Source organism: Cyprinodon variegatus, unplaced genomic scaffold (assembly GCF_000732505.1).
Source record: "Cyprinodon variegatus isolate N-32 unplaced genomic scaffold, C_variegatus-1.0 Scaffold234, whole genome shotgun sequence".
NCBI classification, from domain to species: Eukaryota; Metazoa; Chordata; class Actinopteri; order Cyprinodontiformes; family Cyprinodontidae; genus Cyprinodon; species Cyprinodon variegatus.
This window is the reverse complement of record NW_015150687.1, coordinates 53857-67563: the sequence shown is the minus strand read 5'-3', so window position 1 is coordinate 67563 and position 13707 is coordinate 53857. Positions and strand designations below refer to the sequence as shown.

The 13707-nt window shown below is 36.8% G+C and overlaps 1 protein-coding gene across 1 annotated transcript; it reads left to right on the top strand.

The window, feature by feature from the left end:
• The first annotated feature begins 1919 nt into the window (after positions 1 to 1919).
• Positions 1920 to 3685, top strand: rxfp3 (relaxin/insulin-like family peptide receptor 3). Its single transcript, XM_015381444.1, has one exon. It carries the CDS (start codon positions 2244 to 2246, stop codon positions 3477 to 3479), a length of 1236 nt encoding a protein of 411 aa, XP_015236930.1. The 5' UTR covers positions 1920 to 2243; the 3' UTR covers positions 3480 to 3685.
• The last annotated feature ends 10022 nt before the right edge of the window (positions 3686 to 13707 follow it).

Genomic DNA, 13707 nt, shown 5'->3' with positions numbered 1-13707 from the left:
CAGCAGACACCATGATGCCTTAAGCCGGGGTTATCAGAGCCTGTGCAAGAGAAAGATTAAGAGCAGACTGCCTCTGCAACTCTCCCACACAGCAACATTTAAGATGGTTGAAATATGAATGATTGATGAAGTGCATTGTGCTTTCTTCTTTCATAGAAATAAGACCAAATTATATTTCCAGACAGTTTCATGAACTTAAAGCTAGGGAAATGCTGCTTACAATTTGTCGATTCATTAGTCAGCGTTAGAATTGACCACAGACTCATTCAGGATATATATATATATATATATATATATATATATATATATATATATATATATATATATATATATATATATATATATATATATATATATATATATATATATATATATATAACTTAAATAACAGTAACTCAGTGAATGTACGATGGCAACATGTGCTTGTGGCTGTATTTTTTTAGAAGGGTTCAACTAGTCTTTACCATGCCATCTAAACTACTTTTTTAAGATAAACACAATGAGGACCTACATGCTTTATGTGATTTTAAATGATTAAAAAAATGTCAAAGAAGCAGAGTCTCATGACACAGAGCGTGTTCTGTCAAAGAAGCAGAATGTTTAGTTCAACCATTCACTTTTGAATGGTTTGACTCAACCATTCAAAGCTTGGGAGAAAAATATCATAGTTCGGTTTTTAGTTAGCAGCAACTTCTGCTCCTGCTTATGGAATAACATCTGCGCAGTGTCCACTGGCCTCAATTAGGGTTGGTTTAAAAAAGAAAATGTAAATAGATTTTATTTACAGCTGTCAGGCAGCTGTAGCTTCAGATATTAGCATATGTAGTGTATGTATTGCACTTTCATCTCCACAGTTCCTTTCCTGTCTTATGAATAATCACCACTTTCTAAAGAAGATTCATGCATTCATCAGCTATAGGGTCAGACCATTCCAGTCACTCCAGCTCTTTGTGTGCTACATCGGAGATCTAACACTGGTTAATGAAACACAGTGAAACTTGGGTTTTTCCACAGCAGTTTCAAAGAAAATTATTATTTATTTTATTATAAAGACAGAAATAAACTACTAATTTCTTGATGGGTGCAAAATCAATAATTCCCAACACAACTGTTGGTCAGATAAAATAAAATAAAAATCATAAACTTTCCACGCCTTAAACTACATGCAATCTACAGAGCCAACTGGTCCCCACAAGTATCTGCAATCCCCCACAATGTATACACACATAATTATGCAGATATTGTTATACAGTTAACTTCTTATGTGGCATTACCGCTGTACCTCTTAGCAAAAAAGGTGCATCTTTGTCTTAAAGCCATGCCCAACATCCTCCTACTCTAAAAAAGAAAAGAAAAACAAGCACGAAAAGCACCTGAAAGGGTGTGTTAAATATTAAGCTGTCTTGAGGATGGAGGCATCAACCTCTCCAGACAACAGATGCATCCAAATGTAAGCGGAGCAGCAGTAGTTTGCTGCAGATGTTGGAACACTCAAAAGGGATGTAACAGCACGTCAGATTTATGATTTGAGTGCTCATTAATTTCTCGACAAATGTTAAATATTTTAAGCAATAATATAGCCTATCCTCTTTAAGTGCAGTTGATTATTGTAATAACTACCAAGCAACAATGATCTATTTGATCAAATTTGGTGTCAATTTACAGCAGTTCAGATATGCCATAAAAGTTACTACAGGAATACACCTGTTTCTTACATAATATAACTGAGTATGCTTCTTTCCGCCTCTGTTCCCCTGTCTATCAGAGAAAAGAGAGAAGAAAAGAGAGAGAGAGAGAGGGGAGAGGGTGGGGGGTATTTTGATTCCAACAGTAGCTCATGAGCTATCTGGAAATACCTTGCTATTATATCGCTGTATTTTATTACATACTTATGAGTATGTTATGAGATTTAAGGCAGAAGAGTATTTCCCTTGTGGACTCTAATCAGCACCAAGGACAGCACCTGATTTTACCGGAGCGCTGCGTCAGGGTCCCTTTTCCTTTTGGAGAGCTTAGAGCAACAGCTCAGCCTGATCCTGACGATGAGCTCAGCGGTCTAATGGGAAAACTTTTATCTCTATTTAGTTATCAGTCCGTCTTTTTATGATTTTTTAAGTGTAGATATGTAGCCAGTATGGAGTGACGCATGAAGCTCAGGCGGAGGACTTAATTTTTTTTCCAAGTCACAGATAATTTGCATCAGGGAATGACATTTTTGAAGATCCACGGAAATACAAAGTAAAATGTCTGGAGAATTAACCGACAACAATAATGAAGGCTCTGTCGGGACTGTCCACTCTTTGTCTCCTAACTTTAGCTGTGTTTCCAATACTTCCAACTGCTCACAGGCTGAATTTCAAATGTCGGACTTTACCAAAACCGATTTCATCGGAGACGGTGCCGCTTTTGTTAGGATTATCATCTCTGTGATCTACTCTTTGGTTTGTGCGCTGGGTTTGGTCGGAAACTTGTTGGTTTTGTACCTAATGAAGTCCAAACAAGTGTGGAAGAAATCTTCCATCAACCTGTTTGTTACTAGTTTGGCGGTGACTGACTTCCAGTTCGTCCTGACTTTGCCCTTCTGGGCTGTGGAGAACGCGCTGGACTTCACCTGGCCCTTCGGAAAAGCCATGTGTAAGATAGTATCCTATGTCACGGCCATGAACATGTACGCCAGCGTGTTTTTCCTGACGGCCATGAGCGTAGCAAGGTACTGTTCCCTCGCCTCTGCGCTGAAAGGCAGACGGCGGCGCACACGCTGCTGCCCAGCCCGCTGCGTCTCGGTCTTCATCTGGTTCGCCGCGGTCTCCGCCGCTCTTCCCCACGCGGTTTTCTCAACAACCGCCACCGTGTCCAACGAGGACTTGTGTCTAGTGAAATTCCCGGAGACGAACGGTTCAGCGCAGTTTTGGCTGGGACTCTATCAATCTCAGAAAGTGCTGCTGGGCTTTTTGGTGCCTCTTGGAATCATCACAGCTTGCTACCTTCTACTTTTGCGCTTTATCACCTCTAAAAACATCAACACCTCCAGCGCCAAACGACGCGCAAAGGTTACAAGATCAGTCACCATCGTAGTTCTGTCATTTTTCCTCTGCTGGCTGCCCAACCAGGCGATCACAGCCTGGGGCATCCTAATAAAACTCAACGTTGTTCACTTTACTTATGAGTACTACACCATGCAGGTGTACGTTTTCCCTGTGTCAGTGTGCCTGGCGCACTCCAACAGCTGCCTGAACCCCATCCTGTACTGTTTGATGCGTAGAGAGTTCAGGAAAGCGCTCAAAAACCTCTTCTGGCGCATGACCTCTCCGACTATGACCACCATCAGACCGATCACAGGCACCACAAAGCCAGAGATGAACGAACAAGGGCAGCCGTTGGTTCCTGGCAATGGGCCAGGCATGGCTGAGGTGGTCTTCTTTCCTCCGGGGGCTGTGATCTACAACGACCGACGCGACCTGCCGCAAAACAGCACATAGTCAGAACAGCTCTGTCATTACATCAACAGTTACTGCTTCTGAAGGTATTTGGACTGTATTTGATAGGGTCTACTTAAGCATTTAAAACATCTAGAAATGTCAACTCTGAGTTAAATATTTCCAAACTGACAGTGGCGGTTCTAGACCAAATATACCAGGGGACCAGAGTGTTTTCTTGGGGGCACAGAAAAGCATGAAATAAAAAGAACAGGGGAAGGGATTCAAATATATTAAGATAGCTGCATGAAGTGAACTTAGGTTTAAATAGGTTTAATTAAAATTCTGTGTCTTTTAAGGTCAATATACATTCAGAATTTGGGAATTTTACATATTTTTGACTTAATTTAAGTAAAATTACAGTTTTCTATAAAATCTGAATTAGAACTCAAGAAAAAAAAAAGATAAATTCAGATATAAAAATTAGAGCTAGTAGTTTTGAAAAAGACAAACATTTAGGACATTAAAACTGGGATCCTATCTCAATCCCACTCAAGCTATCAGCTTATTGTTTTTAATTAATAAGTAAAACAGAATTTGTAAAGAAAAAAAGGAAATGGATCCAAAGAAGCTATCAGTAACCATGTATGTTCCAGTGCATAGCACCATTAGAATTTCTTTGAGAATTATGTCTTCAGTACAGGGGCCAGGACATGAGCTACAAGGGCACTGGCTCCTGTTGGCCCCTGTCTAGAACCGCCCATGCAAACTAAACAGATCCTAATTTAGACTCATCAAATGTGTATTCAGTAATATCCCTGCTTCCTTCGAAACATTAAAAGTAGGAGCTTTCTAAGGGTCCCGTTTATACCGGAACACAGCCATCAGGAATGGACTCATGCATCCTGGCTGATAAATAAAGATTACTGAAGCAACAAAAAAACAACATTTTGTGCATGTCTACAATAAGGCTTTGATGTGTTTTGCTGTTTGATGTTCTGATATAATGTTAAAATGTTAAATGTGAAAGTAAAGTGCATCATCAACCTATGGCAGAACTGTTCCCTTCATGCTGGCATTCATTGTTGAACAATATCATGTAAATGTGTCTTAGTTTGAGTATGAAGAAGGATGTAATAAGGAGCTGTGTTACAACATTAAGTGATGTTGAATAAAAAATGATTGCATATCATAAAGGCAAGTGTACTTTTGATTAATTTATTTTGTTTGCAGGGGAACAATGGTTAAAAAAAAAAAACATTAAAGATAAGAAATACATGAATAAGGAATGGACCAAAACGTCTGCCCATATGTTAAACATTGTTAATTAAATGTTTAACATATGGGCAGCTGGTGCCGTGAGTTATAAAAATATTGAAAATATATCCTGAATAGATATCTTTCATTTTAGCTTATTTGTCTTTTAAAAATAACAATATTTAAGCAGATCTTAAACATATGTTTCATTAAGACCGTATCTGCAATGTGTTTCATTGATCAGATGTAGAATTCTAATCATCTAAGAAAAAAAAAATGTGATTAGGTTAATCTAGAAAATCGTCATAATGATGGAAACATTTGCCTGGAAATATTATGGGTAATTAAATTATTGAATATTTTCACCCTTTCAGTTAGTGAAAATAAAGGGTTCAATAATATTATAACTTAATTAGATGCACCTGATATGATATATATTTTTAATATCAGGCAGGATTATGGGAGCAGTATCTTGGATAAGCTGCAGCTTCTCAAAAATCTGAAAAATCCCTTTTTTAAGTAAACACTTTATTCTGAAGATTTTTTTTTTTTTTTTACATAGCAGTAGTCAGATACCACTAGGTCGTATGTGCTTAGTATAGTCAGAGGCAGTATATTAAAAATGTTATGCAATTGAATTGAATTTGTCGTGGCCTGAAAATTAAGCCTTGAAGAATTCTAAATGAAAACTTAAATTTATCTTCAGCAAATTTTGAATTATACCCAGTCTGTCAGCAAGATCTGAACTAATAGAACTAATAATAACAGTCAGTAATAGATGATCAGCTGTGACAAATGAGATAATGAGATCAGACATTTTAGTCATGTCACTGATAAAGTGTGTATCATTTAAAACTTATAGCTATCAATGTCTGTCAGGGTTATAACAAAAAATAAATAAAACAGAAATAACTGCACATATTATGCTTTTCTTGACAAAAAGAGGGAAACTTGTTTCATTTTTTTCTTTCAGAAATTGATAATCCAGAGACTTTGAATACTGTAGAAACACCTAAAACCCTGCAAGTACAGAAAAAGCTATTAAGAAACAACCATTTATAACATTATCTGATTATTCTCTCAGTTTCAGTTAAACTGAATTTGGCATTTGTTAAAAATGGAGATATCTAATTGTATCCAGTCAATCCAATTAACAGAGGTGCAGAAGCATTTATGCATTGTAGTATGGGAATAATAAAATGCAAGCAGTCTTGCATTGCTCAAATCTAGAAATGAATGCATATAAAGACCAATCCTTAAAAGGTATAATCTCTAATCATAAGAAATAAAGGTGTTCTAAAGACAAAGCAAAGTACAGCTCATATCAGATAATCTAGTTTGAATCCAGGTGGAAGACAAAAGAAAAAAAGGATCAGTGACCTTTAATGAACCAGACACAGCTTATCACCACCAGAAAATGCAATGCTGAAGATGCCACTTTCTCCCTTCAGTGGAAAACACACAAAACCAGAAAGATATTCATGTTCTCCAACTAATGCTATCTTAACGGCAGAACTGTCTGTTTTAATAGACAGGTTCACTTTCTATTAACAGAAAGTCAGTGTTTAGTAGCTACAAAGTATGACATGATCATTGGATGGTGTGTCCTACATGCACACAGATTTAAACACATGTTTGATTATAACACAGAGATTTAATCTGTTGGTCAAATTAACAGTCGAATTCCAACAACAAACTGCAATGTATTTAAATTGGGTCTCAAATGAAGTCAAGGGAATAAGAATGCGGGGTTTCACAAGCGTTCTCTAAATGAAATATAAGAAAAGTGTGTTTAATCTCTACACAAATAGCCAAATAAAATCAGCTTCTACTAACTGCTCACCAATAACTTTTTTAAGCAAAATCTCAGAATAATTCCTGCTGTTATTTGACCTCGGTCGTTTGAAAGAGAATGCAACATCATGGAGACTAAAGAAACACTCCAGGCAGGTCAGAAACACTGTAGCGGTGAAGTTTAAAGCATGGTTAGGTTATTAAACCATGGTCCTGCGCCGATGATTTCACAGAGGACTGCTAAGACTATCATCTGGAAATTTTCAAAGCACAAGGCACTACTTCAAATCCACCAAGGGGGTCATTCACCTCAGGAGAGGCTTCCGGGGTCCGAATGAGGTAGGAAAAACTGTTAACCATCAGGGCAAATATTTGTTATTCCCACCACAAATTTAGCCATTTGAGACTGACAAGAAGAAACAACAAACATTTCATAGTATACCACATTGAAAATATGTAAAAGCAGTTGCTCTAGTCATCTGACATCACAATTGAACTTCTGCTATACTTAAAAAAACACTGGTTTTAGTAGACTGCAAACACTGCACACGGCTATGAACACACAATCACCAGGATGAAAAATAGTGGTGGCAGCATCATGCTGTGGCGTGGAGATATAGGAAGATGCAGGAAGAAGATGAGGTGAAGTCTGGTTCTGAAAAAAATGCATGCCACATTTTTCAGTTTTTATCTTTGAAATCATTTTAAACCATGTGATTTTTTTATTCCCACTGAATTAAATTTAAGTTCATAGTTGTAGAATTAATTGAAATAAATCACAGGACACTGTGATTTATTTATCACTCTAATAGCTCCAGGATTTTATTATTTATAAAGGTTTTGTTTGGGGTTTTTTCCACACACACACACACACACCCACATACTCGTTCTGTCGTAGTGAGGACCATGTGTTTACTACCATTGACTTCCATTGATTTTCAGTCATTTTCACCCCTTTCTATGCCCTAACCCTGAAACTAACCCTAAACGTAACCATTATCAATGCATACCTCACCCTAACTCTAACCCAAATTGGCACCTTAGCCCTAAACCTAACCATTAGCAAAATAGCATGTGAGGACCGGCAAAATGTCCTCACTTAGCAATAACTGGTACTCAATTTGATGGTGAAATTGGAAAAATGGTCCCCACTCTGAGGGCTAGTCAGGTATACACACACACAAACAAAATAAGTTTCTGATTGTCCTGGATAATCTCATGGAGCAAGATGTTTTTTATACAATCAGAAGAACAGTAGTTGTTACTGTTGCAACTGTGAGCTCCCGTGAATGAAAAAGGGCTGCAACATAAGAGCAGGTTTCTTGTCTATCGCCTTGCAGCCTGGAGACAGAGACACTGTGTAATGAGCAGCACAGAAGCGTAACTTCAAAGTGATACTGCATAACATGGCCTTTAATAAGTCCCTCCATTTTCTTACAAAATTATGCATTTTTTGCCATCTATGGTAGACTTAAATATCCTACTTTCTAGAAGTTTCATGCCACAAGAAACCATAAATGCATGGTTGATTGTTTTAAAAATCCTGGAAAATATGATGTTTCAATGTATAACTGTTTGGTGACCTGTTCCTATTTTTGAAATAGGTAATCAGGTAAATGGGATAAATCCACTTATTTCTGATGTAAATGTTAGTTTTTCTTAACCATCCGATTACTTTGACACCCTAGTGTATAAGATTTGCATGCTATAAAAAAGAAAACAAAGACAGTAAAGTAAAATAACACCCACCTAATGATAGCTTCTCATCTGCTGCACATGCAAATAAAAGCATAAACACAGACAGTTATGTAAATTCATAGGTTTGCTTTTGGGGTTTATTCACCAGGACAGATAAAAGCAGCACAAAGTAATGCACTTTTGCACTGATTTTTTGTTGTTTTTAACTTTCATTATATTATGACAACACTGTTTAGTGCTCAAATGATAACTAATAAATACTGGAATTAATAATGGAAATCAATACTTAGTTTTGGGCAAAGAGAGTTTGGAATAATGAAAAAAAATCTCCTCAAATTGTACAACTTTCCTACGCAAAAACCATAAAATAAATGTCTCCTCTTTCAGATAAAAAAGCTTACGTCAATTCCACTTTTATAGCTGCTTTGTTAATAATAGAGACTACATGTCACTGAGCACATCTTCCTGGGCAAACACAGGGAGGCTCATCAATGCGGATCACCTCACTTCGGAGAACCCAGCGTCCAACCAAAGGGTCAATGAAATACACATTCAAACAAGCAGTATCCGCAGTAGTTATTTTTATTGCTGCTCGGAAACAGCTAAATCTTTTTTTAATCGCAGGACTCATGCACACATGATGTATCTGGAGTCAGAGATAAACCCAACATCTTGGTCTGCTGTAGCAAAAAATAATTAAACACGTGAGATGAACATGCAAACTCAAAAAGTCTGCAAAGTTGTTGTCATTGGTGCAGACTTTCATTGAAATGGAAATAATCTGAATTATTAGATACGGCCAGTTCTTTGCATGTTTTATTATCACTGTTGCGTCACATGGCACATGTTACCTACTGTACCATGTCAATTATACTTGGCTTCAGCTTGTTTGAAGTTCACAAACCTGACTCTCATCCACGTAAATTATACAGTGAGCTAAATAAACATCCAAACCTCCAACAATTAGGTGGAAATTCAGGTTTATTGGGCTGGTAGCTGCTGATGCAGGAGTCCGGATGGAGACCCCTACCAAGAACTGTTAATCTCCTGAGGTGCAGCAGAGGAGAGCTTTTCCTAAGCTGGAAAAAACGGAGGAAAAAAAGCAGCAGGTGTTTGGTCTGCAGCATTAGACAAAAGGGGAGGTGGTTTTAAAACAAAGAAATATTTCTTAGGAAACTATGAAGCTTAAATGAGACAGACGAGTTTGTCCATCAACAGATGGATAGTGGAAGTTGGAGACTAGTCTTTAATGCCGATGGGGACCAGAGATGATTAAATACTACTCCCTGAGATCAAACATAGAGAGGAGAAGGAGAGATGTGGCTCAGAGAATGAACGGATTCTAGTCCAAACTGAGTGTTTGTAGCAATTTGAACAAATCACTGCTTTTTAGGTCCCCTCTCCTCCATTGAATATCAACACAACCCTAAATCTGAACTGAAGTTTCACTCAGTCATTTTGTTCCTTCTCAGCAGGTAAAGGTGAAAACACTCCTCTAAAGGCAAACTCCACATACTCAGGCATTGATTATCCCACTATAAAGTGACAGTTGTTCACCAAAATTACATATTTATGACATACGCAATCACTTTTTTCCCACAAATTTTTAAAAAGAAAAAAAGTAGCTTTACGTCTGTGTAAAACTATAACCCTGTGTATTCTACCTCAATCATCTTACCACAGCTTAACTAGAGAAGTACTCACGTCTAACTCAGCTTAAAACACTCTATGAGTCACACATATTGTAAATCAGAGATGTTATAAAAAGAAATGCAGGCATAGAGCCTCATTACCTGGTAACGTACCACAAATAAAATCAAACTTCATATTTGCTTGGAAGGTACTGCCAGGTTGTGCAAATGTCAGACAGACGGATTGTCTTTCTAAAGATAAATGTGAGCGACAAAGGTATTTCAACTTTGGTTTGGGGATATCTGGTGAAATGTCTGAAAGCTTGAATTCAGAACTCAAACCTATAAACCCAGAGGGAGACAACAGGTTAAGAGGTAAGTAGGTATTAAAAATGTGAATAAGGTTTCCTTGTTCTCTGAAAGACTTGTTACTTTACTCAGCAGTACAGGGAATGAATCATGATAAATACTATTTGCCGCAGAATGGTTACGAACTCGTAGGGAGTACATTTAATCAAAGGTGCCTGAACCAGTTAAATGAAGAATTGGTTTCCTCTAAAGGTTGGCCTACATGCAGCTGATGTTAATGCAAGACAGCTTAAGCTGAGGTAATAATTAGACCCAGCAGCGAGCTTGCATGATGAGAGGTTTGATTTTAGTCTCAAGGGGAAAAAATCAGGACCAGGAAATTTTGCCCAAAATTCAAAGAATGACTGAATGAAAGCTTTTGGTAAGTTTCATGAAGGTTACTTGCAATCAAGATGAACAATCTGCCAACAGCTGGATACTCTGCTCACATAAGCCCTATTAACGCTACCCCGCTGAAAACCGATCCGTGACGAGTACCTGCCGAGCTTGGATCAGTTAACATTCAGGAAGTTTGGTTATAAATGTGATATTTTGCTGTTTGCGGAGAGTCAGGCAAAGAAGGCAGCCTTTGATGAATTTACTTGACAGAGTCGGCTTTTGGGAAGTAGATACAACAAAAGAGAGTTTAATCAGGGCTTACAGACACAGGAAACAATGACAGACATTGATGTTAATCCCACTGCTAAGCAGAATCATCACTGGAAATAGTTTGGCAAGGTAGGGAAGTCAGAATTTTTATAAATGTCTTAAATTTCATGATTACAGAGGCTGACTGTAAGGAGGTGACGCGGTCTGCTCATGCACTCTTTGTTATCTGAGAACCGAGCCTGAATTAAACCATGCCGAGCCCTACTGATGAACTTTTACCAGTTTAGCATGGTTCGGTTGTGTCTGGTGCGATCCGGTTCAGTTTTTCATGCCATTTACACTCAACAGTTATCTTGTTTACTGAATTCGGACTGATCTTGGCACGGTTTCAAAAGGGTAGTGTAAATGAGGCTAAAGAATCCACTTTTTTTGTTTGCAGATTTTTCTATTTAAACACATCTTTAAAGGGTAATAAGTATGCCAAACCAAATATTTAAGAATATTGTCCTTTTAAAGATATCATGTCTCTGCTATGTTAGACATCCAAACTCTGTACATGTGAAATAGCAGTTATTCCCATTGAAAATAACAAAAAAGTCAGCCCAAGAATGAGTTTTATATCCACATAGCTGTCTGTCATCACTTTTCTGTTTTTCTTTGCTTTGTTGCACTCATATGATATGATATTTTAAAAATCCATTTTGCTCCCTTGAAACACAAAAGAAAAGTTGGCACATCCCATTCTGTACAGTGTGTTTCACTTTTGAAACCCTGTCTGCCAAACCTTGATGCCTGTGATTCATCCACCGTCTGTGGAAGATGGATGCCGCCATAGTGTCTAAAAGCTGCAGTTTTTCTTTTGACAGAGTAGTAATCTTTACTGTCACTTGTGCTAGCTGCTTCGGCTCAAGAAATCAACAACAAAAAAAGAGGAACCTTGAAGCACTTCTCCTGTTAAAATGTTCTGCCCACGGTGGCTCTCAATGGGTTCAAATCCAGATTAAGAGTTTTTTTCCTTTGGATTAAAAAAAAACTATTAATGTGACCTAGCCCCTTTACAATTGAAATAAAATTCAAATCAGTCAACAGGTTAAAAATTTTTAAAAAGGTCCCATAGTCAGTTCAAATTATATCTACTTAAATTAATTGAATTAAATTCCTGTATTTAGTCTTGAGTTCACACCTTCTATCAGTTGATATTTATTGGTGATATTTATGGGTTTTTCTGACATTTTAGATTTTCATCCTTAAACTCAATCCAGATCATTTTAACAAATCATTATTTTCAAAGTTTAAGTAAACTCTTAACTTTTTAAGGGCTGAAATAAAAATATTTAACATTTAACAACTACCGTACCTCGGAATCGATATAGCTTTATATCACAAACCTGTATTGTTTATTCTCAGGCCTTAATTACAGATAAACATGTAATAACTATATGTTATTGACAGTCCTTTCTAACTAAATGTATTATTATATAAATGTATTCAAGTCTCACCAAAACAGCTGGCAAACAACACATTAAACTAAATTTAGACTTTCTAACATTTTCAGACAGTCTGATAATGCAACAATCCATCTAACCCCATCCCAGTGAACACAGAATTAGCTTTAGGGCATAAATTTTAACCCCATTACTGCTCAAGCTGCAGAGAAATAACTTTTCTGCCAGTTTTAATTGTAATCACAGATTAATTTGCTGACACCCTCACCATGTATGACCCAGTCACAGAAAAGGCAGCATGTAAGAGGTACAGCAGAGCAGCGGACACAGAGCTGAGGGTTGCATAATCTTTTAATCAGCAGTACATAAACAGGGCTGTTAAGTTTTAAAAGGGGAAGTTCAACTTTCTGCTCTTCGCTAATCACCAGCAAAGGAAAAAAGCATAATATTTTTGGATCCTCATCTGTCAGCAACATGACTTTGGGAGCAAACACCTCTGCTGAAAGTAAATAGATCGCCTCGCTTCCAACTAGAAAATTAAAGGAAGACCTTTAATAAAAACATTTCCACCACTCTGAACATTTATTTTTTATTCATCAATTTATGTTCTGTAAAAATTAATCATTTTTTAAGATTAAAAAGAACAAATTGAATTAACCAAACTATGATATGTGCCCATTCAAATCTGTTTAAATCAATGTTTGATTATTGAAAAACACTAAGTGAAGCTACTTCAGGCTGCTTTGTTTTTATTGAATATTTTTGCATTTAAATAATAGCTATAAAAACAAATGTTCTCCAAATAATATGAATAACGAAGAGAGGTTTTCTTATTTATCAGTCAACAGAAAAGATAAACAAATAAATTAACAAAGAAAGGGGTTAACACTGCAGCTGCTGTTCTATTAACTACATGACTATCAGTGTAATTGAGTAAGGACTGTAAAAACAGAAACTCTTAATTGGTCACCGTAAGACCATCTGCTTTTCCTGCAGCTTGTCATAATAAAGTGTTCACAGTCATCCTCTCATAGCTTCAATAAGATCATGCTTTCACCCATCAGTGAAAAAAACAAAGATAAACTGTGTATTACAGGTTGCCATACGCCAAGGTAACTTTGTTTGAAAGTGAGGTGATGTTAAACAGAGGCTGGTTTATTAAATTATCTTTTTTTTTTAATAAAACATTCGTTTTGGATGCAATTTTCCTTTATTCTCATTAAATGGACATAAAAAGACGGGAAGACAGCAAAGATCCCAATGTATATATGGGAGCATCTAAAAATGATGACCTTTCTATAGGGGAACCTCTTCCTTTATTACAGAGGCTAACATGGTCCTCCATGGTGGCAACAATAATATCACCCAACAATACTTATTGAAGGTTTGAAGCAAGTAAAATATGATTTGGACAGAAAGGAGCAAAATAACCCTTCAGTTGCCCTTAAATATTAACAGTTTGAATAAAAAATGTACAATATAATCTTAATTTATATTAAACTGAATACC